Source organism: Prinia subflava, chromosome 9, assembly GCF_021018805.1.
Source record: "Prinia subflava isolate CZ2003 ecotype Zambia chromosome 9, Cam_Psub_1.2, whole genome shotgun sequence".
In the NCBI taxonomy this organism is placed as follows: domain Eukaryota; kingdom Metazoa; phylum Chordata; class Aves; order Passeriformes; family Cisticolidae; genus Prinia; species Prinia subflava.
This window is the reverse complement of record NC_086255.1, coordinates 16,586,836-16,610,302: the sequence shown is the minus strand read 5'-3', so window position 1 is coordinate 16,610,302 and position 23,467 is coordinate 16,586,836. Positions and strand designations below refer to the sequence as shown.

Below are 23,467 nucleotides of genomic sequence, written 5' to 3'. Positions count from 1 at the left end.
TTAGTTCATGTGTTGGTTTCTGTTTGGACTATTAGCTCAGGAAAAATGCTCTTTAGGAAAGGCTTTGATTTTTCTGTGGCTAGGAATGTGTGTGTATAATTTGTAAGCAGTGTTTTTTTCCCTCTGGAACACTTTCTAAGTGGAGAGCTTGCTTGGTAAGTTCTAGCAAGAGTGACATTTTCAAATTCCTTTTTGTTTTAGTGATACTCCAAACATACTCTGTCTCAAGCAGCTTAGCAAAAATGCTTTTTGTTAAGTGCTATCCATAATTTGTGTATTTGTATCCCTCTCATTCTTCTGGCGTGTGTGAAATATACTTCTGGTTTAGGGTAGCAGCATTGTTTTGTGTAATGTTTTGTTGTGCCAAAATAAAGAAGAAAACATCTTTGTTTATAGGTAACTGTGCTAATAGCTTTTAGCCTCTCTGATTGCTAGCTTTTAGCTGACTTACTTTTTTTCTACTCTAGAGAGTGCCTTTCTCACGAGCGAGCACAGCTCGAAGAAAATTCTGAAAAACGCCTGGAAATCTTCAAGGAACTTGTAAATAGTTATACTAAAAATGCAGATGAAAAAAGTAAATTGCAAGATGGGCCTTGCAGGGAGCAAGCTGGAACTCTGGTATTTTTATCTGTTTGCCCCAAATATTTCTTTTACTAACTACCTCTTATGGTCATGATATTTCTCAAGAAATACCAAGGATGATTTCAAAGAATTGCACATTTGTGTCTTCAGCAAGATATGTTTATCTTATTTAATAGATGAGATTACTGAGCCTTGGGATTCATGCATTTTGGGGGTTTTCTGCATTTCTCCAGCACAAAGTGACAATTATTCTATACAAATAAATTGGATAAAAACCTGCAACTTCTTATGCTATCAAATCCATTCCATTTAGTGCCTATTTAAAATCTTTGAGGCTGACTTCTTAGGCCCCACCTACAGACTGTGCTGGAGTAATCAGAGACTTCTCTTTTAGGCCACTAGTAGCTACAACTGAGGCAATGAGAATTATCCAATTAAGCCATACGTAGACTCTTGAGTCTGTCTCTTGAGAGTTTGTAACCCTTTAAAAAAACCAAAAAAACAGAGAGGCAAGGTGAAAAGCCAGTCTTCTGGGTATAACTTATTATACTAAGTTACCACAGACTTATTTGACCTCACAAACCTTTCCTGTCATATGAAAATTTCAGATGAATTCCTTCTAAAACAGTTTGCTTGCTCTGTTCATTCAATATTCTCATTGAATGACTTTTATAGTAAACTTGTAGGTGACATTTTTGTGGAAATATAAGGGAGAATGTAATGGTGGGTCATTAAATGTTATAAAAATAAAGTAGCTCTAGCTTGATACTGGAAACTGGTGTGTGAAGGTAGCCAGAAACTGGCAATCAGTACATATGAACCCACAAGATGGTTTTGAAGTCAGAATTATAACTATAGTTATATATTAGAATTCCTAACAATCTTTCATGTTTTCTGTAGACATAATGGCTTTTGTGTAATTATTTGCCGCTTCTGAATGAATATAAATTCTTCCAGAATGAAGAAAACAGCACAGACACAGGTGCCTACATTGATATTGGGGGTGTTATTGATTCTCTGCAAAATGATATCACTGATATCAAAAATCAGGCAGAAGCAGCACACCAGTACCTTGTGTCCTTAGAGGACCCACAGGAAACCATAGATGGTCTTGAAAAACAGCTGGCAAAAATAACTGCTGAACTAGCTGAGACCAAGGAAGAGCTGGAAAAGAAAACCAAAGGTAAGCTGGGCCTAAGTGTGTTGTGAAAGACAAAACCAGAAATGACTGTAAAATAGAAATAATAATTTCATTGAGCAGGATTATGTAACCAAATCATATGTATAGTGGTGGTAATCCATTTTTTGTGTATGTTCAGGTTAAACAATTCTACAGGCCTTGCTTATTTCATTTTTAAGATGAAACTTGAAATTGTCAATTGCAGACTTGAGAATTGTGGGCTAAAACATCAAAGTTATTGATCTCCTTGTTGTATTGTAATCCCTGTACTACTTTGTTTTGCTGATGCAGTGTTTTCAGGCATCATGTGGAACTCTGAGGAAGGAAAAGCTAGCAGTACTTCACAGTGATCTCAGCAGAGGTCTTGTGAGATGATCTCTACTTTGAATGGGTTGCAAGGCCCAATTGTCCAGCTCAGAAAATGTAAACAACTTTTGAAATGTCCTAGTAGAAGTCAACTTGAAAATAACTGTATTAAAAAACTACTGAAGTACCAGAAGACACTAAGACTTGGACTACTGAGTAAACTGATGGCTGATTATGTGATGCAGGCTTTTTTCCTGTTGCAGGTTTTGAAACACAGAGGATTAAATTGGATGAGTCAGCTGAGCAACTTAAAGAAGCAACTGAGGTAACTTTCTCAGAAAAAGCTTGTGCAAAATTATTTGCTTTAATACAAAATTCCAATAACTTGAAATGCTGTTAGACTATGCTTCTAGCATTTTGGTTTTTTATATCAAGCATAGTTTAACTGATCTTGCTTCTAAAAAGCATGGTAGAGTTCAATTTAACACTGAATTTTTTTTTCTTATTCAGAAAATGAATATACAAAATGAAAGGATTCAAGAACTGATTGACATGGTGAAGCAGAAAGATGAAACTATTATCAGACTACAAAGTCAGATAACCCATTCAGAAGAAACCATAAAAGACTATGTAAGTCTTAGACATCTTAATTGTCTTTATACAAAAAATCTTAATATGTGCGTATCGTGGACTTTACTTTGGAAAATTGGAATTTTCTTTAAATAATTGCTATTTACTTCAACTGATAGCAGGTCTGTTGGCATTGAAACTAAAGCCGCAGCAAAATGTTGGCAGGGGTGCGTGTAAATAATGAGACTTTCAGAAGTACTGATCTAAAGTTATTATTGGAGGGCTCTAGATGAGACTCTGAAAAGCCATAAAAAATAAAAATACCTCAAACTGCGAGTACTTAAAAGAGTGGGAATAGAGGAAGTGCATCACCATCTGAATAAAAGAGGAAGAAAATGAGGCTTTGTTGAAATAAAAGGTCAATTTTAGTTGAAGTTAGAATTTAAGAATGTAAAAAAGACAGTAATTGTGTCAATTAGGGAAAAAAATCAGTGTATTCCACCTATCACCAACGTGCTTGCACACTTTCAAGGGAAGAGTTAATGTGAATGTATTGAGCAGAGTTTGAGATTAAGAAGATATGACATGGGTATCTGCTGTTCTGATGCAATTAATAAAACTTGGAATTGTATAGTCTGATATCTGCTGAATGCTGTAAGCTAGCTTGGCTAAACATATACACATAAAAAAAGTCAAAACATGCAGTTAGAGGTTTTTGGGGATTTTTTTTTTTTTTTTTGAGCCTGATGCCCAGTATCCTGAAGTTGTTTTGAGAACATTTTAAGTGAAACTTAGTCAGCATTCTGGTCCATTTCTCTTACACTGTAAACTCAAAGCTTTGGCCATGCTTTGTGTTGTCTCTCTGCCTCACAGCTGCTTAACTTGTCAATAGTAGGGATGCTCCAAAAGTGAGTGCAGTGTGATGACTTCCTATTGCTGCTCCTTCCGAGAGCAATGTTAACTGTCCAGTGGTTCTCTGAGACTGTGTGGCATGCGAATTTAAATATGACCACAAACCCCAACTCTATAGTCGATTGTGGTTTTTTAATGAAGTACTTAAACAGGAATAATTGGTCCTTGACAACCACATGGTTTGTGTCATCTTGCAAGCAAACAACCTCTTTCTTAGTCAAATAGATATCTGAAGTATGTATGGCAGAACTGACTAGGCTTTCAAACTGCATCAAATGACAAAAATAATTTGTGGCTTTGTTAAAGGCTGCTAAAGCTCCCAACTCTACCAACCGTGATCAGAAAGTGATGAATTTGTAGAACTGACTGTGTGTGCCCTTTTAACAAATGGGGAATTTCGTCAATGCTTTTGACATTGGAAATGGTTTTCAAATGGTAAACTACATCCTCTTAATGAAAGTCTCACGTTTTGTAGTTCTCTAGTCTCTTTCTCTGATTCTTGTATGATGCAAAGTATTGTGTTTCTTACTATCTGAAGTTGCAGGAGCTCTTGGTTTAACTAACTGATCTGTCACTGACTTTTCCTCTGGTTTTGTAAAAATATTTGTCTAGAACAAGCTACTAAGCCTTTTAAATGCTCAGTTTGTACAACTTCAAAGCAATTGATCCTATTTTAACACAGGAGAACACTTTGACTACCATTAAGAGAAGAATAGCAGAAAAGAACTCTAACAAAGTGATTGAAAGCAGCCAGTTCAAGGATTGTGAGGAAACTGTGTTGGAAGTAGGAAGAAAACGTTGCTTGGAAAAGAAGCCTACTGCAGAAGAAGAGCCACCTACAAAGAAAGGTACAATTTCCACCATCACTCAACAGGGGGTCTTCAAAAAAAGCTTGATTCCTGAACAGAAGAAAATAGCTGGGAAGCGTAAACATTATGCTCTGAGGAGGAGATCTGCTATGTTAAACTGTAAAAGGAAGTAACTGTTCTCCAAATTCAATTTATAGGCCTCTTTTTCAGAGAGCCCTATATCGTTTACTCCTAAATGATTTAAATAAACGTTAGTTTTTAGACTCTTTCCTTTCTGATGCTTTTTCTTATCTGTGTATGTACCTGCATACCCAGCTGTAGTTCTTAGGCAATTTCTTAGAAGTTGTTGTACTAAATTTTCTATTGCTGGACTTCTGAGAAAGTAGCATGTCCTCCTTAAGTTTTTGAAAATTGCCTAAGCAAGCATCAAAGGTCAATGACTTACTGATTGTTCAGTCATACAGTATGTGCTGTGAACCTTGACATGTCACTCTGTATGCATGCTGTGAACAACACACCAGCTTCTGGTCATGGTGACAGTGCTGGCAAAGGAGAAAAATTATTTTAGTCCCATTTAAGTGGAAAGCTAAAGTCCACAAATGGCATATTTTGTACAGTTCTCATGCTTGCACTTTAGTCTTTTTGCTTTCCTTGCTTTATCTGTGAGCTAATCAGGTGAATAAAATCTATTATTAAGTGAGACTAAATCATATGGGACTTGTGCAGAATGGTGTTTGTAAGAGCTGTCTGCCTCTAACTTGACTTCAGGACCCAGCTTGGGTTTGGTTTCTCATAGAACTATGGAAAGTATGTGCAAAAGGAAGGTGAGAGACCTTTCCTTTCTGTAAAAGAAGAATTACTGAATTCACATTATCACAGAAAAATGAGGATACAGTGAATAAACTGAATGTTGGACTACCATTCATTACATTGTGTAGTGAAAGAACAAGGCAGCACTCGCTGTAGTAGATCAGTTTTAAGTTTATGGTGCAAAGAGTTCGAGCAAATAGGGTAACATCAGGCTGGCATCCAGACACCAGTGGGGTTCCCCAGAGCTCTATGGCCCAGTTCTCTTCAACATCTTCATAAACAACTTGGATAAGGACCCAAAGCTATCCTAAGTTTGCCAGTGATAGCTGTTGACTCCCTCAAAAGCTGGGAAGCAGAGAGATCTAAACAAATTACAGAGCTGGGCAATCACCAACCCTGTGAAGTTCACAAAGGGAAGTGCACTTAGGACAGGATAACCCTGGCTCTAAGTACAGACTGGGGAGAGGCTGGAGAGCAACCCTGCTCTGGATGATCCTTGAAGGGTCCCTTTGAACTAAGGATCTTCTATGATTCCAGTGAAAAAGCACTCCATGCAGAGAGTATTGAACTTCTGATGTTTGCTGCCCTAGGAGGTGGGAGAGGCAGATAGTGCAGGCATAGTTAGTTAAGCTAACAGCAAACAAGTGCAGGTGTGGATACAGAAAGACTTAAGTAGGGTTGTATTGTCTCAATTCAATGTCAAGAAAGGTCCATAGACAATGTCTGGACCTGCCAGCAGTAGCAAAAGGAGGTAAAAAATATTATACTAGGTTAGCTGATGCTGTGTTATCCAGTAGGGCATTTCTGTTGTTTGTACAACTTCAAGTGTCATTTGAAGCCAAGACTAGGGACTTTGACAAACCCTGTGTTGACACCTCACCTATCGTATTTTGTCTAATCTTTTTTCTTAGGACTACACAACTGGGCTTTCAGAGAAAACCATTTCCAAGTCCAAATTTTTTATTCTTGTAGGATTTAAAAATGTGACCTTATATGCTACAGTAAGGCTGCTATTGTGGTTAGCTAACAGAAGCACTTAATGTATCTTATAATAGGAAAACTATGGACAAGCAGGAGGAAAGTGTCCTGTTGACTTCCAAAAACCAAAACACTCTTGCTAATGCTTCAGAATGATCCTTTGTTAGTCACTCAAATAAATTGACTGCACAGCTTGTTGGATCTGTTCAGAAGGTGTTTCCATGCAGTACAGCTGTGCTTAATGGTCCCAAAGTGAGATGACTGCCTAACTCTACCTTACTGTAGGTGCAGCACTCACAAGAATCCATAGTATCTCCCTGTAGCATATAGCTGGGACACTCTAATCCTTAGAGATAGTCAGGCTTGATTTAATAGTAAAAATACAGCATGCACATTACTAAAGGGACATACTTGGATTCTAAAACACTTGTGTGAAATACAGCTGGAGTCAATTTTGAAGGTGATGAAATACATGTGATTTTGGTTTAAATGGCTCATTACTGTGGGCAAAAAGTCTTAATAAAAAACTGAAATTTTGGGTTGGAATGACATGTTGTAAATCCTCCCTGGGGAACTTAACATGCAACATATTAAGTGTGGTCATTAATAGTTATTCTTTTATCTAGTTTAGAAACCTATTGAATATGGAAGAGAGGAAGGTTCCAAACACAAAGCAAAATAAATTGTGCTGGATTTTTAGCTTTGCTTTTAAAGTAGTGTGTATAGAGTGTGCATAAAACTTCTCAGAAAAGTGGATGACACCATTGGTCCCCTAAATATAAATCTTCTCAGAAGGTGCGTGGACAGCATTGCTCCCCTAAATGCTGGCTCTATTTAAAAGGATTGTTGAATGAGTGGATGTGGAAACTGGTTATCACTGGGAATGTTACCTAGCTCATAGATGTTGCAAATACTAGTAAAATTAGCTAGGTTTTTCTGCTAGTGGGGCAGAATAGAAGGAATAGAACAGTAGCAAACATTTTTTAGTTCTTCTGAACACCTCTAGGCAAATTATGCCTGGAAGCCCAAGAGGGATTTTAGTGCTTATAAATGGTTTCAGAAGGTTCTAACAAGTTCAAGACTCTAAAATGCTATGAGCATGTGGCTTTTAGGTGGTGCTAGTTTTCCACACAGCAGTTACAATTTGGTGTTGTAAGTGACTTGTTGATTTTAATTAACCTGAGCTGTACAGGGATTTATTTATTCTTGATGTTTTGGTTTTGTTTTTAGGAGATAAGAAGGAGAGTTGGGAGAACTACTGTCTTGATCAAAAGAGAACTAATAATTCTGAGACCTACATGGAAATGCTAGTACTGAAGGAAAGAACTGAAACCTTGGAAGGTCAGATAGCTGCACTTGAAGAACAATGCCAAAGAGAAAAAAATGAAAAAGAAGAGTTAAATCAGCAGATAGCAAACTTGCATCTCAAACTCTCTGCTTCTGAAGAAAAGGCTTCTGGCTTAAGTGGAGAACTTCAACAATGTCAAGCTGAACATCAGAAGACTGTTTCTGAATTGGACAAACAGAAAACTATAAATAAGGAACAAGAAGAAAAGATTATTCAGCTAAATAATGAAGTAACACATGCTAAACAAAATATAATTGACAAAGTGTCACAAATGAAAACAATGCAGTCCCAGGTAGATGAATTGTATAAAGGTCACTCAGAATCTTATGCTGTGGATATTGATTTATTTAATGTAAAGGATTCCTTCGACCCTCAAAAGCATGAACCAGAGACAGCTCAAATGGGTCCTCTATCCATGCAGTTCCAAACTGCTTCTACAGCAGACCTGAGACAGGAGAGCTCCTTTCACCGCAGTATTGAAAGCATTTGGGAAGAATGCAAAATTGTGATTAAGGCTTCCTCACAAAAAAGTCATCGCATTCAACAACTACTTCAACAAGTTGAAGACTTAGAGAAGAGACTTCATGATAGTGAGAATCACAATAATCAACTAAAAATAAAATTAAATGAGATTACAAATCAGTATCATCATTCTGTGACATTACAAGAGCAAATCCAGAAGAAAAGCCAGGATTCTGAAAAACAGGCTGCAGAAAATCAGAGGGTAATTGCACAGCTTCAGGAGAAGGTTACCAGCTATGAGGGAGAAATAAGGGATTTTGAAAGCCTGTTGGAGGCTTTCAGGGCTAAAGATGAAAGGATGAAGGAGTTAGAAGAAGAATTAAAAGAAAAAGAATCTACTATTTTAAATCTGGAAAGTAATACAGCAGCTCTGCAAGAGAAATGTACCAATGTAGACAAAAAACTGAAAGAACTCAGTGATCGAGAGGCCAGTTTGAAGGATGAAGTTGCACAGTTGATGAACAGTTTGGAGAACATGAAGCACACTCTTAAGGAAAAGGAGAAAAATGAGTATGAGCAAATACAGTCTATAGAACTGTAAGTAAATAATGAGATTACTCCTAACCCTTTAAGAATAAAATTAAGTTAAAACTCCCTTATATCAACATCAGTTTACTTTGACATTCCTCATTTGCATGTTTATAAACGTGATTAACTAAACTACCTCTTTGAGAAGTTTCTACGCACTACTCAAATTTTATATTTGGATATTCTGCTGGCTATATTTTCCCTACCTGTTTGTATATTCTTTCAAAAATATACATCTAAATAACGTGGAACTTTTGTGCAGAGAAATAGGAGCATACAATGAAATTTATTTGGGGATTTCTAGTAGTTTTGCTGCAGACCCTTTGTGAAGGAAATGGCATAGTTCAATTTTATATCCTGTAACTTGTATGAAAGTAGGATGTGTTTACTTTGGAAAGGATTGAATGGTAAAAGGAAAGGAAGAAAGTGGGTAAAGAAAAGCCCAGGGAGTAAACAGATGGTTTTGGTAACAGCTATTCTAGATGAATAGTCTACTATAAGACTTGGAGGAATAATGGGTGCAGAGGGTAGAACTTTCCTCAGCACCCTCTACTTTTTAAATCTATAAGAAACAGGAGATTACATGCACATGAGAGATGTTTGGTATATGTAAGGAAACTGCAATTATGTAAGAATAGCTTTAAGATGCTGTGTAGCCCTTCTCCTGACTATGGTTTCTTTAGCCATATATCTGTGGGTACTGCACATACTTGAAAGTACAGTTTAGCATGAAGATCTGATGATCCCCAACCCTGTGCTGGTGAAGCTTTGAAAGGATTTCTTTTTGTGAGGCCTTGTATTGTCATTTATAGGGCATTTGTATTGTCATTTAGTTAATTTAAAAGTCCAAGATGTCTTACTGGAAACTCTTTGAAATAAATGTGATCACTTAAAAATAAACCAATCAAACTTATTCTTTACTTTGCAGAACTTGTGATGACAGGATTTATTGCAATGTTATTGGTGTTTTCCACTTTTCTTTGTATTCATAGTGATACTTATAAGAACTGGAGTGTAGTTATCAACTTCAAACTTATTTGATTTTAACCTTGGGCTTTTCTAATTTGTAAGGTCACCTACTGATAAAAATGACTTCTCTACTGTGCTTAAAAGATAATATTTTTAAAAACAGAATGTTCAGAAGTGAATCTGAGCAGTTTACTTCAGGCTTGCATAATATGACATTGAAATCCAAATGCAAAATTATAAAGCTTGTCATTGATCTGATAGAGCTGAGATTCTCTTTGCAAATAGAACCAGCAAAGAGCCTGAGCTAATATGTGAGACTAATGTTATTTATGTCTCTTAATTTATAACCCAAGGCTACGTAAAGATCTTTCAGAAAGCTCTGCCCTTGTACAAAATTTGAAAAAAGATTTGCAGAGGAAAGAGGAAGAATACACAGATTTGAAAGAGAAATTTTCTGATGCCAAGAAACAGATTCAGCAAGTACAAAAAGAGGTTGGTAACTGTAGGCAAAATGTTTCTTCTGTAAGTTTGGGCTTCTGTTATAAAAACCTGTTTTCATAAATCTCAGTCCATGGATGTTAAAAAATATTCATAATAAGGCTGTTTTGAGTGATGCATTAAGAGTATCTTTGCTGTGCACTACCAGCCCCTGTAATTTAATGAAGATGCTTACAAAAATTTAAATCTAATTTAAATAGTTTGTTATCTAGATAACTTACAGAGGTTGTAAAAGGCTTATAACTAAATGTTTTTCTTGCTGTCTTCTTGCAGGTTTGTACAATGCAAACTCAGGAGAAATCCCTGAGGAAACAAATTAATGAACTTGAGAAAATGAAAAAACAGTTTAGTGAAGAATTAGAGCTTAAACAGCGCACAATGCTGCAACTTAAAAAGGTATTTTGTTTTATGAAATTTTACTTGCCATTTTTTTTTAACTGATCTGCTAATGAGGCAAGTTTTCCAAGTAACTGGAGAAAGCTTACAGAAGCTGGGGTAAAAATAGGAGTAGCTAGCTGAAATTAGTTTTAACACATGAATGAAAGAAGTTTAAAGAAATTCTCATGCAGGACTTGTTTAAAACAATTTTACAATCGTTCTAGTAAATAAATACTTAATACCTGTGGAGTTTCTGATTAGTGACACTTAGATATGTTAATAGTAATGTCTCTTTTTATTTTTTTAACAGCTGGAATGCTACTTTATACTACATGAAGAACTTATTCATTTGGGACTATTTGTCTTAAATCCTGTACTTATTATTTATTAAATTCCAAATGAAGAGCTATTAATTTCTAGCATGTGTATTTTTTTCTTTCAGCATGTTCTAATTTCTTTATTTTGCTTTAAACACGATATTTAGGAGCAGTTGAATAAAGAAAAGCTGGAAGAACTCTCCAGACAGTACGAGAAAACACATAAAGGTTAGAAAGAGCTGTTATTTTTCCAATTTTTTTGTGTGTGTGCAATGACAGCATAATGAGTGATCATGTCAGTAACAAACTTGGAGACTCTGGTATATTTATATTTTAGAGTACCAAGACACTTCAACTTTGACATTAAGACCTCACAGCCAGAAAGTAATTTTTATCGAATTGTTATTAGATATATTTGTAAGCAAAGAAACAGTCTCAGATTAAGAAACATAAGCAGAGACAGTATTAATGTTCATTTAGTCAATGTTGAGATTTACTGGTTTTATTTTAGTGATCCATTTTAGCAAAAGCATGAACTAGCACACTGTTGTGTATGCTAGCACAAAGTTTCTGCAGATTTGATAAACATTTAGCAGTTGAACAGTAGTTAGTTTCTCATAGCCATACAAGCCAGAGTCTGATATTTAACACCAAAACACATATGGAAGTTAAATTAGTGAGAATAGAATCACTTAAGAATTTGGAATGTGGATAGTTCAGTATAGTTACTCTATTTCCTTGTAATACAGCTTTTAATCTCAGGGAATGGAGAAGTTTCTTGTAACTAAGGCAGTTTGGGAGAGAATGTGAGAACTAGGAGGAGGCTCATCTGTAAATTAATTTTCAAATTTTCAGATCTGTGTGCAAAGGAAAAAATAATTGAAGATATGCGGATGACACTGGAAGAACAAGAACAGACTCAGATTGAACAAGATCATGTGCTTGAAGCCAAATTAGAAGAGACCAACAGATTAGCTTTGGGTAATCTCTCCATGGAAAGGGAACAGAGAAGGAAAATTGTTTTGAATGTGTATTGTCATAGCTGCTTTACATTTGTTTTATTATCTATTGCTATTTAGGCATTACTTTTATGTCACAAATAGCAATTTCCTAAAAGGCTTCTGTTGTTTATGATCATGGCTGATAAATCCAAGCAACTTTAGTAAAAGAATGGGAACACATTCAAATACATGTTTAAAATTATACATTATGTAAACTCATTTTGTGTTCTGCTTAGAACTGGAAGCATGGAAGCAGAAATATAGAGAGCTAAATAACCAGTGCAATAGTGACTGGCAGCAAAAGATGAGCAAAAATGAGGAGAAAACCATAAATGAAAATGAGGAATTAATAAAGCTGCAAAAAGAACTGAAGGTAAAACATAATGATGTAATTCATACTTAAATCTAAGGCCATAACTCCCATTTAGGAGTCTAAGATTTTTGTGTCACTGTCTTCAAGAGCCTGGGGCATGATATGGCAAGTTATGCCACTGGATAAGGAAACCTCCTTTGAAGCATCTCTTCTTAGGGCATCACTGATGCCCCTTAATGCAGTGCACCCTGCCCTGCATTATGCTGCTGCTGTGCACAGGGCTTCTGTAGCTGCTTCCCTCTTGCAGTTGTCTTAATCCAACTCCTGATATCAGTTCCAGGGATCTCTCCTGTCAGCTGCTAAATCAAACTCTCTCTCAAGATGCTGTGCTTGTTGCGTGGCCTGTAAGCCCTCCCTTGTAAGGCTGAGGACTTTCCTCTAAGTCTCCTTGGATTAAAAAGCAGACTTATTTACTAAGGAACTTTACAATTCCTGCCTTATGTGGTAGAATGTCTGACTAGAGGTTTGATTGTGATAGAAAAGGAGACAAAGTTGCTGTGGATTCAAGTGACATTCTTAGGTACATGCTGTCTCTGCCTACCATTCAAACTGTACTGCATTGTTTCCCTTTCAGTCTTGAAGCACAGATTAGTTTTCTAACATGTCCTTTAAGGCAGCATAAAAGCTTGAGGATTTGTAAGGCAGAAGTGTCTGTTTACCATTACTTTTGGTGTATGTGTCTGTGACTGACCCAGAATGCTTTGAGGGGAAAAAAACTGTTCCATGAAAATGTGCCAGTCTGAATAAGAAATGCTGAAAATTGATCATTTTTTCAATACAGAAGTAAAATGAGTATAATACTTGTACCTGGGAGTATGCTAGAGTAAAACTGTGCTACTGTTTCTGTTATGTTTTTGAAATTAATCCATTCAATGATATTCTGAATTTTAAGTCCTTTTTTTTTCCTCTCTACTTACGGTTTTATTTCTGGTTTCATCAAATTAGGAAAATGAGGCAAAGTATCAAACTGATAGAAAAAAGTGGCTTGAGGAAAAAATGGGACTCATAAATCAAGTAAAAGAAGCTGAGAACCATCGCAACAGGGAAATGAGAAAGTTTGTGGAGGATAGAGAGCACCATCTAAAGCAACAAGCAGAAATTGTAAGTGACTTTGTCTCAGCAGTGTCCTGTGGTGTCTGTAGTACAGAGTAAATCATGTCAAGTGTTGAACAGTGGGGGCATTTAAGAGTAGCTGGCCTTTGTCACTTCCCTTAGTTTCTCACATGACAAAGCCTAGATGAGATGTTCTCAATACAAAAAAGGAAGAATAGGAGGATCATAAAATGAAAAATCTTAGCACATGATGGAAGTTAACATGCATATTCCATCCTGCCTGTTCCATCACTGCCACCTCACTATGAAGTCTTCAAATTTCATATGTAAAACACCAATAAATAATGCTTAAATGAATTGCTCCATAGAAGCTAAGAAGTTAAGAAAGCTTACTTTGGAAAATACTTGGTCAGTATGTTGTGGTAACATGTGCTAGCATTGGGGAGACTGATAGTTATTAACTAAAGCACCTTGTTTACTGGACTGCATCAGGGTTGTAATTTTTTAATCAGATGAAATTATTGCATGAACTTCTGCAATCTGAAACTGCATTTGCATCTAGAAGTTTTAGCAATGCCTTTGTGGACTTGCAATCAGTATAGGAGGATGTTAGGAGCTTACAACTACTTTTACTTCATCTGTGACTTTTCCTGCCTGAGAATTGTAATTAATAAAATCTCCAAGCGAGCAAACAGGAGCTGTCATTCTCAAAAAGAAAATTCTCTTCACAAAGAGTATAAATACAGATTTTCTAATTAAAACATGGCTTACTTTTGCATATTTGTACTGAAATGAGTTCTATGTGAGCTTTATAAGATCTGCATAGGCTCTTAAGTTTACTAAAGTTATAAAATAGTACTATCTGTGCAAAACAAAACCAGCAGAAGAGTTCAGATACCGTGTAGAAGTGGTGTTCTATTCTAACCTACCTTTTTTGTATTTAGGAAAGACTTGCTGCACAGCTGGTAGAGAAGGACAGCAATCTTCAAAAGTGGCGTGAAGAAAGAGATGAACTAGTAGAAGCTTTGGAAGTACAGCTCAAGGCTTTGGCTTCTAGCACCATACAAAAAGATAAAGAAATAGAGAGGCTGAAACAGGCTGCACTAACGGCTTCAGAAAAGGTCAATTTTCTCTTTCTTCTGAGTGATGTTTTGAGGGGTTTTTGTTACCTATTAATTCTGCAAAATACTATAGTTCTCTTTGCATTCTGGCTCTACTTTTTTGTTCTTAAACACTATCATATTGAAACCATTTGCAGCTAATTTTAAAAGAAAATCTTTACATTTGTTTGCAACTGAATTTGTAATAGTAATTGGAATTCAAAAATATTTAGTGGTTCGAGTAAACACTCTTATGAATTCGGACTGGATATCCGAAACAACTCTCCCATTTGTTGTCTTTTTCATAGCACCAAGAACTTCATGAGCAAATGGGAGGTGCACTTAGAATTCTAAATAAGTATAGAAAAATAGAAAGTTTAGCATTATGTTTCCTCAGACTCTTATAAGACTTTTCTTCACTTTACATTGGAGCATTAAATTACTGGCTTTGTACTGGATACCTGACTGGTTTTGCCTGCAGTTCTAAGACTGATATGACCATCATAATGATGCTTGTGATAATATATTACTTTCTTTTGACAGTCCTGAAATTTGTGGCAATTTTTGTTATGTTTATTAGGATAAGGAAACTGACATAGAAGATCTAAAAAACCAGCTGGCAGAGAAAGATGACTTTATAAAGGAAATGAAACAGCAGAGTAACCATGAAAATCCTCAGTCTTTGGCAGAAGTACCTTCACCTGAAGAAGAACAAGATAAAATTGATCAGTCTGTAAACAAAGAAGTATGTTTATGTATTAATATGTTTAGAATTCTATAGGTTTTTTCAGTATATATTTCAGTATATAGATCTGGAAATTTCCCAGAACTTCTTTGTACTTTACCTGTATCATCAGTTCTGAGTTCTTTTTTATTCTTTCATGCTCACTCTCAGAAAATGAGTTCTTTCGTTAAATGAATATTACCTCTCTATGTTACAGAACCTTTACACCTGAGGCAAAAACTAGTCAAGTAGTCTAGGTTCTAGAAATTTTGGAGATGTATTATTTGTAGTGTCATCTTAGTTTGATTATGTAAGTGTTAAGGGGATTTCAACTCAAGCCACTTTCATGATGTCACCCATTGTGTAGTGAGATAATTCTGTGATTAGCCAGCCCAAATGGGGTTCCTAAGAACAAGACAGTATCTTGCATCCTACTTAAAACAAAACCAAAACAGTATTTGAAGTGTACATAAAAGTAGAAATAAAAGCTGTATATTATAATCATGTGAATAATTATATCTGACTTCAGCTGTGTGCTCTTGAAAACTTACCCCTCAGTGATGCATATGAAGAGGCTGATTATTACATTGGTCATCTGGGAAAAAACTATAAACCCTTTTAAATGTGTGACCACTAGCAGGGCTGACTGGGGTTTGCTTCCTTCCACTGTAGGAAACCTGTGTGTAGCTTTGTTAGCTAATGACACCAGCAATTCCTGGGCAGCTTCATTAGTCTGCTCCATTACTGGGAGTGCAGTGCTGCTGGGGTTCTGGGTGGGATTCCCTCTCTGAATACCAGGGAGGCTATTGGAGAACTACCTGTTGGCTTTCCATGGGTTTTTATCATTTTCCTTTTTAAGAGGAAGGAGGTTCACCCTTCAGGATGAATGTATGTAAGGAGGAACAGCTGGAGTTCTCCACAAGGGGAAGAGAGCTCCCTAAAGAAAAGCTACAGACATATTATACTTTTCTTACAAAAGCTGCTATTACTGCCTAGTTCCTGAGCAGCAGAGTGAAGATGGAGACAATCACTAAGGGTCTCTGGCCTTGAGGAAAAATTACTTGGAAACAAAGTGTCAGGTTGAGTTCAGCAAGGAAAATCCTGTAATCATAGATACAGAAAACTTCAAAATGTAACAAAAAGGTTTCAATAATAAGGCTTAAACTCTGCTGTAGTTGATTTCTTCACTCCTGTTCTGAAAGCTAACAGCCAGAAAATAAAACACCTACTTTGCAATGCACAAGGAGATAAGGGGTGATATGTATTATATAGTATTTAACTCGTAGTTAGTTTAAAACTTGTTTTCTTACAATTTCCATATACTTGCAGGACCATTCTGAAATTGTCCTGGACTCTACTGAAGTTTCCACGGAGGATGGAAAAACGAGTCGGTTCCCAAAACCAGAGATGGAAATCCAGTTCACACCTCTGCAACCCCATAAGATGGAGGTGAAGCACCAGGGCAGCACCTCACCAGTTACAGTTAAAATGCTCAAGCCAAGAAGGAAAAGGAAGAGTGTAGAGATGAATGAGGTGTGAACTTAACCAACTGACAAAATCTGTTGTGCAACTTTTCAGTTTATTACTCTCATCATTTATTAAAACTCTAACTTCTTATTTTATGCTGAGATCCCAGGGATATATGTATTTAATGTATTTATTTTTATATGGGTATTATTTAAACTGGATGTCTCCCATGTGGTGGATCTCTGGCCTGTGTTGAATAAGATCATAGACTTCAGCTGATCCAGACTCTGTCCCCTTGTGCCTGATTTGCACTCTCTCTTTACCTTTTACATTTCTGTCTCCCAGACAATGCCATTTTTTGCTGTCTCCAGCTCTGATCTGTGTGATTACAGATCAGTTCTATAAAATCATTTCTTTTGGTTTAGGAGGTCATTGGTATCAATTATAATTTCTTCTAATTTTCTTTAGGATTTTGTGATGAGTGAGAACAAGAGAAATGCAAAACCTCCTATGCCTGATTCACCTTCTACAAGCAACAAAAAAAAGGTTTGGTTTTGTTCCATTTTTGAAGTCAGCTTAGCCTTTTCTGTAAAGGTAGACTTGTGGAAAAAGCAAATATTCTTATGCAGTAGTATCTTATTCATAAGAATAAGATATCTATGTATTTCAACAGGATTCCTCAACATTGATGGTTTCTACTAAACTCTATAAGCCAAAGAGTCTGTACTTGCCAGGAATGTGTGGTGTCCCAGCTGCAGTGTGCAGTGATTGAAAGGGAAGGATGTTGTATATTGAGTAGTTAAAAACACTAGTTTGAGCATGTTATAAAAGTGTGATGTTATAGGCAATGTCTTTGAAGTAAAACTAAAGTTATCTATATATATGGCAATTATAAAAGGATTATTTTTTGCCATAGTAGTAACCCGGTCAGGTTCAGAGGGTGAAAGATTTATTTGCCCCATCAGATTATTTTATTTATAATTAATATAATACAATTATAATTAGTTTATCTAGTAAAATACTCTACAACTTTGAATCTACCTTAAAAAAAAAAAAGCACCTCTGTTTCCTGTATGACTCATGCTCTTAAATGTATTTAGTGAATCTTTGGTGATTTTCTTTTTTCTAGGTGTAAAATGAGGTTGTCTGCATTACTTGCTGTAGTGATATCATTATTAAATTGAACAAAGGTGTCAGTAGCAAAGCTCATTGTGTCAGCTTGTATATAACATTGAAGTATAATAAAATGAAATGAAACTTGAGGATTAAGTCAGTTTTCAGCCTGAACAATGATCCTGTATTTCCACACAGATGGCCACTGCACAATCTCTTAGAAAAGAATACCCCTTAAGAAGGCAAGAATCTACTCTAAGTAAAAAGTCAGCTAAGAAGAAAGATGGGACGCTACAGAAAATTGGTGATTTTTTCCAAAGTTCTCCTACTATTATTCACTCTAAAGGTTTGTACAGTATAAATAAAGCTTATTCCTTATTCTCTGGCTGTTGTGGAATGGCAGAGAAGAAAAGATTGTCTTGGTTGTGTGGCCCACATAATTCTAAAACCTAGGCTAAGCATGAAATAAAAACCAGGTGGAATGAAAGATGAAGTGTGAAATATCTGCATATTTATCATAAAAGCAATGATAACTGTTAGGCCCAAAATGTTGGAGTTACTCTGTACTTACATGTAAAGACAGTTTTAGAAACTTGCCCTGCTGCTCTAAAAAAATCAAGGGTTGAATCCAAACTCCAAATCTTACCTTGTTCTATAGGCAATCCCTTGTTGCTGTGGAAACTTGGTAATATTTTTTTATATACATCAATTCTATGAAATCTGAAAGCCAGTGATTTGTGAAAATACTTGGAAGACTTCATTAAACTGAATATAGAGCAGCTAATGGATTTTAACTTAAGTTTAGGTATAGCCTTGGGATCATTAATTGCATACTCTTCATAGAGCTAGTACTAGTTTGATAAAACTATTAAAAAAGATAGAAAAAATTGACTGCACTGTGCTTCTCTCAGCACAAAAGTTAACCCTCTTCTTCAACTTAGTTGTCTTTGAGATCTCAGTGAGATCTGAACCATAATTGATTTTTAGTGTGTCCTTAATATTTAAATGTCCTTTAAGGTTTTGCACCTGAAGCTACAGAAAACTGCTTCTACCTACAGAAAACTGGTGGCCAAATACCACTTCTGAAGTTTTATATTTGAACTTTGGTCTACACTGGTTTATTTTTTAAACTGTTTCAATAAAGCCTACTTTATTCATGAATTTTGAGGCTCACAAAACCATGACATGTATTTATGATAAAATTTGTCTTTTAGCAAAGAAACTTATTGAGACAATAAGCTCTCCCAAGTCTGCAGAACCAGCAAATGTCAAAGAAAATGAGCTCAAACCAAAACGAGCTAAGAGAAAGCTGTATTCAACTGACATTTCTTGCCCTCTGGATATCCCTGGTTCTTCAGTAAGTGATTAAAATTCCTGTTTTGACCACGGTAATGTTATTCCATAATCTTAAATTAAAATTAACTATTAGAGGAAAAAGACAAATCTGAAGGTCTAATTGAGTTGCAGAAGTGGTTTGAAAATACCAACTTATATTTATTCTACCTAACCATTCCTTTTGGTATTTTCTTTCTGCTGTTTTACTTATTTTCTTGTGTTATCTCACCTGTCTTTCTCTGACTGCTGACTGATTCAGCAATCATAGAGATAATGGGATTTTGTATGTTTATGGAATGTGTTGCTGGTCATGATGCACTAAGATTGTCTCTGTCCTGGAGACTCCTGACAAAAAGGTGTAATAGAATCATAGAATTGTTAAGGTTGGAAAAGATCTCCAAGACCGTGGAGCCCAACTGAAGCACAGGATCACTGGGTTAACTCCACAAAACCACATCCCCAAGGGCCACATCCACACAGTTTTTGAACCCTTCCAGGGATGGTGTTTACACCACTTCCCACCTGTCAGTGAATGGGTAACCTTCACCAGAATGACTCTGGTAAAACTCTGGAAACAGATTCTGGAGGAAACTGTTCTGTTGGCACACAGGTCTAGAAGGTGAATGTCATTTGTCTTTGAAGAAATGCTGAATAACCATCTTTTAATCCATCTTTTTCAGATCCTTGTAGAACAAAAAGAGAAAGAAAGCGATCATCTAATCATCAAGCGACGGCTGCGATCGAGATTAGCGAAATGACCTTGCAAAAATGTGTTTATATTTCTTAGCTGCGTCCTATTACTATTTTATTATTCCAGCTCGGTGTATGTAGGAAGCAATAGATATTTAGTCAAGCATCAAAATCTGTATATAGTTGTATAGAATTGTTCCGATTCCATTAAAATGAGAAGTTCAAAAAACCTTGTGTGTGAAACTTTTTTGTTTACTAGGAGCAGTGTCTTTGGAAGTGTTCATAACTTACTCATTGTGCACTAAGAGCTATGCCTCTGTGGAATGGTTTAAATTGTGTTTTTTCAGGCAGCCTATCTGCCTTGACTTTGAGCAGAAAGAAATGAGTACACATTGATACTTGTATATCCTTAAATTCTTCTAAAATGTTCAAAAAATTGCTGGCCTCAACTTCAGCTCCTTTTTGGTGAGTGCTTTTTTTTTTTTCATCCATATTGACATTACAGATAAAGTAAAGGCTTCTGGAAGGAAAATATGAGCACACTGCTTCAGAGAGGTCAAGCCTTTAAATCTAGGAGGAGCAGTGGCACCGTTTGATCAGAGAGCTGATGAAGAGGGGATGACTTTTTTGAGCAAAAGTGAAAAAGGGAGCAGAATATTTTTGGGAAGCAATAGGCCAGCTTTCCGTAGATAAGGCAAATATTTGAACGTGGTGGAAACCCGGTTGGTGCCGTGAGAGAGGAACACTAAACCTGCTTTGCCCGAAGGCGGCCGCAGGGTGTGTGCGAGGCCGTGCGGGCGCCGAGGAGCGCAGCCCCCGGGAGGTGGCGCCGGGACTCCGCGGCTCGGGGAACAGCGGAGGGGCTGCGGGCTCTGCTTTGGGTTAACCCCCTTGGATCCCGTTTAGCCGAGCTTCGCAAAAGAACCATCAGAGCGGGGCCTTGCTGGACTATATTCTCTTGCCCAAGTCCTCGCACTTCACATCTTTTTCGCTGTTCCTGCCTGCCCAGCACAATTGGCACAGAGGCCTGGCACCAGCGGGGTTTGGTTAATATCCCTTAAACTACTCCTGTCTGCCATGTACTGTGCCTCAAAGCAACCCCAGAAATGATTGCACGGCCTCTGTGCAAAACACCAAATACCAATCCTCCCCTCAGCCACCTTTAATACTTCGGCTGTATTCAGATGAGCCAGTTGAAAGGTGCTTGGCTGGCAACGTGTCCCCGTGCCATCTCCTACTGATTCAATTTCTTAAAGAGCAGAAGTATGCCGGTAAGCTGACATGAGTGAGTTACTTGAGTGTTTGACAGGAGCCTTAAAAGCAGCTGGCAATAGAATACAGTTTTATTTTCTGAAGAAAAGAGAATCACAGTTGCTGTACAAATTAGTTTTTCAGTGCTTGTGGGCTTGTGTTATTGAGGTTTGTGTTCTAAGGAAAAAGGATTGGTGAAAAAACCAGAGAAGTTACATATTTATGTTTAAAAGCCTTATTAAGTTTAACTGCTTGGTGTTAATCAGACACTTCTGCATGTGGATGCCAATGTGGAAGTTAGTACTGATCTCAAATGGGATCATATAGTCATGTTCCCAGGAGACACAGGCAGCTACTATACAAGAACTAAACCAAGGAATTTATAGAAGTAGATGCATTTGAAATTAGCCATATCAGAACAGAATTTTTTTAACCTGTTCGGTGTATAACAGTTACAATATAACAGTGTTTGAACTTTGTGAGAAACAGGTTTCATAAATTTGAATATTGTAAGAGGATGTATCAATATTTTATTCCACTGGGAAAGCTGTGTGCTACATCTATCCTTTATTACTTATTTTGATTTGGGTTTTAGAATAGCTCTGAAAAGGGGGAAAATACTAACACGGGAGGTAAAAGTACCCAGAAAAAAAAATCTAATCAGATAAAAGCTGTTATCTCCTTCCAGTGCTAATGAGACCTGGACAAATGCTTCCAGCAGACAGCAGTGTGACTCAGGACCAGATTGCAAAATCAAACACTGTAACTTGAAGTGATCACAAGGCCATTGAAACTGACTCTGATTAACTGCACTCTGTGAATTACTTAAGCTGATTTTTCTGTCCCAGAAATCCAAAAGTTATTGACTATGTGACATCGGAGGCAGAGGCATAGTCATGAACAATCTAGAACAAGACATGCTAGTTTGGTTTCACCTATATCTAATATTTATATGTGATTATATCACAGAAGAGCTTTTTTTAATTTTTTGTAACAGCATTTTCATAATGAGAACAGCCTAATTACTCTTTTCCACTGTATAACACCTCCCCTCCCCCCAACAGTGTATTTACTTGTGCTCTTTTCCTACAAAACTGACCTTTTAAAAAGGTCGGTGTTTGGTGATTATCACACTTATTTGTGTGCATTTTCAGAATGCACGACTGGCAGAGAAGATAATTTCCTCCAATTAAAAGAGTAATTGAACATTTAACACAGCAGTTTTATCAGTTTGACACCCTCTGACATTTAACTGCAGTGACAATAGGGTGTCATACAAAGTTATTGGCAGTTTTTTGAGGCACCGAGTTGTCAGTGAGTTCCATCGAGGCTGACTCTTTCTGAGGGGATGGGGACAAGAGACATTACTACTACACAAATTCATTTCAGCATTGCCCTTTTGTTAGCAGGAGCTTTAGCAAACAACAGTACTGGCTCCCCTGTCTCTCTGTCCTTCCCTCTGGGCTGCTGCAGTGTTCTCAGCCAGAGCCAGGCTGTGGGCACTGAGCTCTGAGCTCCCTATTGCCCTATGATAAGTGGAATAAAATTACCTGCATTTACATCCAGATACATCAGCCTTTTAACATTTAACGATGTTGCTTTTCAGGTTTTGATGAATTATTTAGACCATGATTTCATTGGAACTGAGATTTTGCATCTAAATGCAGGAAGTGTTTGGAGGTCTCAGGCTTTGCTCAACATATATAAGGTCACAACCTCCTTCTCTGAAAAATATCACAATCACAGTCTAAGTCTTTCCTCATTGGCAGAAATTTGTTATGATCATCTGTGGGAAAGGAGGTTTCAGCTATTGTTGAGATGTTGCTGCAGAGGTTGATATCCTCCCTTCCTCCCCCAGGAAGCTCTGGCTTTATCTCCATGATTTAGCTCTATCTTTGTATTTGAGATTTAAGATCTTCATGAGGAAGCGACATTCTGAGAAGAGATAAAAAGGTACATGCCTTTACCCTCTACAGAAGGAACATGCTGTTTCTGTAATATGAAAGCCTTTGAAAAGTGGATTTGAAGGAATCTTATGCTTTGAGCATTACTGGGTTTTGAAATGGAAGCAGTGACTGAATTCCTGAGGAAAGTGGTTTTACAGAGACATCTCTGTGCTCACAGGTACTTAAAAAAGTCACTTTTTCCTCTTTTGGCAGGGAGGAATGTCACTAGCCCTGGTCTGATAGCATTAAATGTGATGCTCATATGTGTACTTGAATGAGATGTGTTGTTCTTTAGAAAAGAGCACAGCTGTACCCGTTGAGTGCTTCACTTGTTGAAGTGTTTCTGTCTTTTCCTTAATTGTGATGAGAGGTCGGGAGAAAGACTCAATCTTTCAGTCACCCATTTAAGTTTTCCTGTTCTGAAGTGCCAATCACCCAGCATTCAGGTTCCAGCCCACTGGGCTTTCTGCAGCCACCAAGAAACAGTCTTGGGCTGCTTGCTTTAGGTGGTTCAAAGAATAATTTTGAAATTAGGGAAGTGAAGGCTTTGTGGAAACTCTGTAAGCAAGATGTTCTGGATGGTTTGCTTTCCAAATGGTTTATCCAGCTAAAACATATTATCCAAATAATAAATTTGAATGATCCTTGTTTTTCAAACAAAAACTTCACCTTTTTTGAAAAAAAATCTGAAGATGGTGCTTTGAGTT

At 36.9% G+C, this 23,467-nt stretch overlaps 1 protein-coding gene across 1 annotated transcript in view; it reads left to right on the top strand.

The window, feature by feature from the left end:
* KIF20B (kinesin family member 20B) overlaps positions 1-20,042 on the top strand; it is a 31,874-nt gene extending 11,832 nt beyond the window's left edge. Inside the window, exons 15-33 of the mRNA XM_063405660.1 lie at positions 468-618; positions 1,540-1,765; positions 2,332-2,393; positions 2,579-2,698; positions 4,233-4,398; positions 7,378-8,554; positions 9,868-10,006; positions 10,286-10,408; positions 10,875-10,935; positions 11,563-11,688; positions 11,945-12,081; positions 13,027-13,182; positions 14,079-14,255; positions 14,815-14,979; positions 16,288-16,491; positions 16,894-16,971; positions 17,737-17,884; positions 18,753-18,895; positions 19,554-20,042. Of these exons, the coding sequence (XP_063261730.1) occupies positions 468-618; positions 1,540-1,765; positions 2,332-2,393; positions 2,579-2,698; positions 4,233-4,398; positions 7,378-8,554; positions 9,868-10,006; positions 10,286-10,408; positions 10,875-10,935; positions 11,563-11,688; positions 11,945-12,081; positions 13,027-13,182; positions 14,079-14,255; positions 14,815-14,979; positions 16,288-16,491; positions 16,894-16,971; positions 17,737-17,884; positions 18,753-18,895; positions 19,554-19,631 (3,637 nt within the window). The 3' untranslated portion in view covers positions 19,632-20,042. The remainder of the gene's footprint in view (positions 1-467; positions 619-1,539; positions 1,766-2,331; positions 2,394-2,578; positions 2,699-4,232; positions 4,399-7,377; positions 8,555-9,867; positions 10,007-10,285; positions 10,409-10,874; positions 10,936-11,562; positions 11,689-11,944; positions 12,082-13,026; positions 13,183-14,078; positions 14,256-14,814; positions 14,980-16,287; positions 16,492-16,893; positions 16,972-17,736; positions 17,885-18,752; positions 18,896-19,553) is intronic.
* The last annotated feature ends 3,425 nt before the right edge of the window (positions 20,043-23,467 follow it).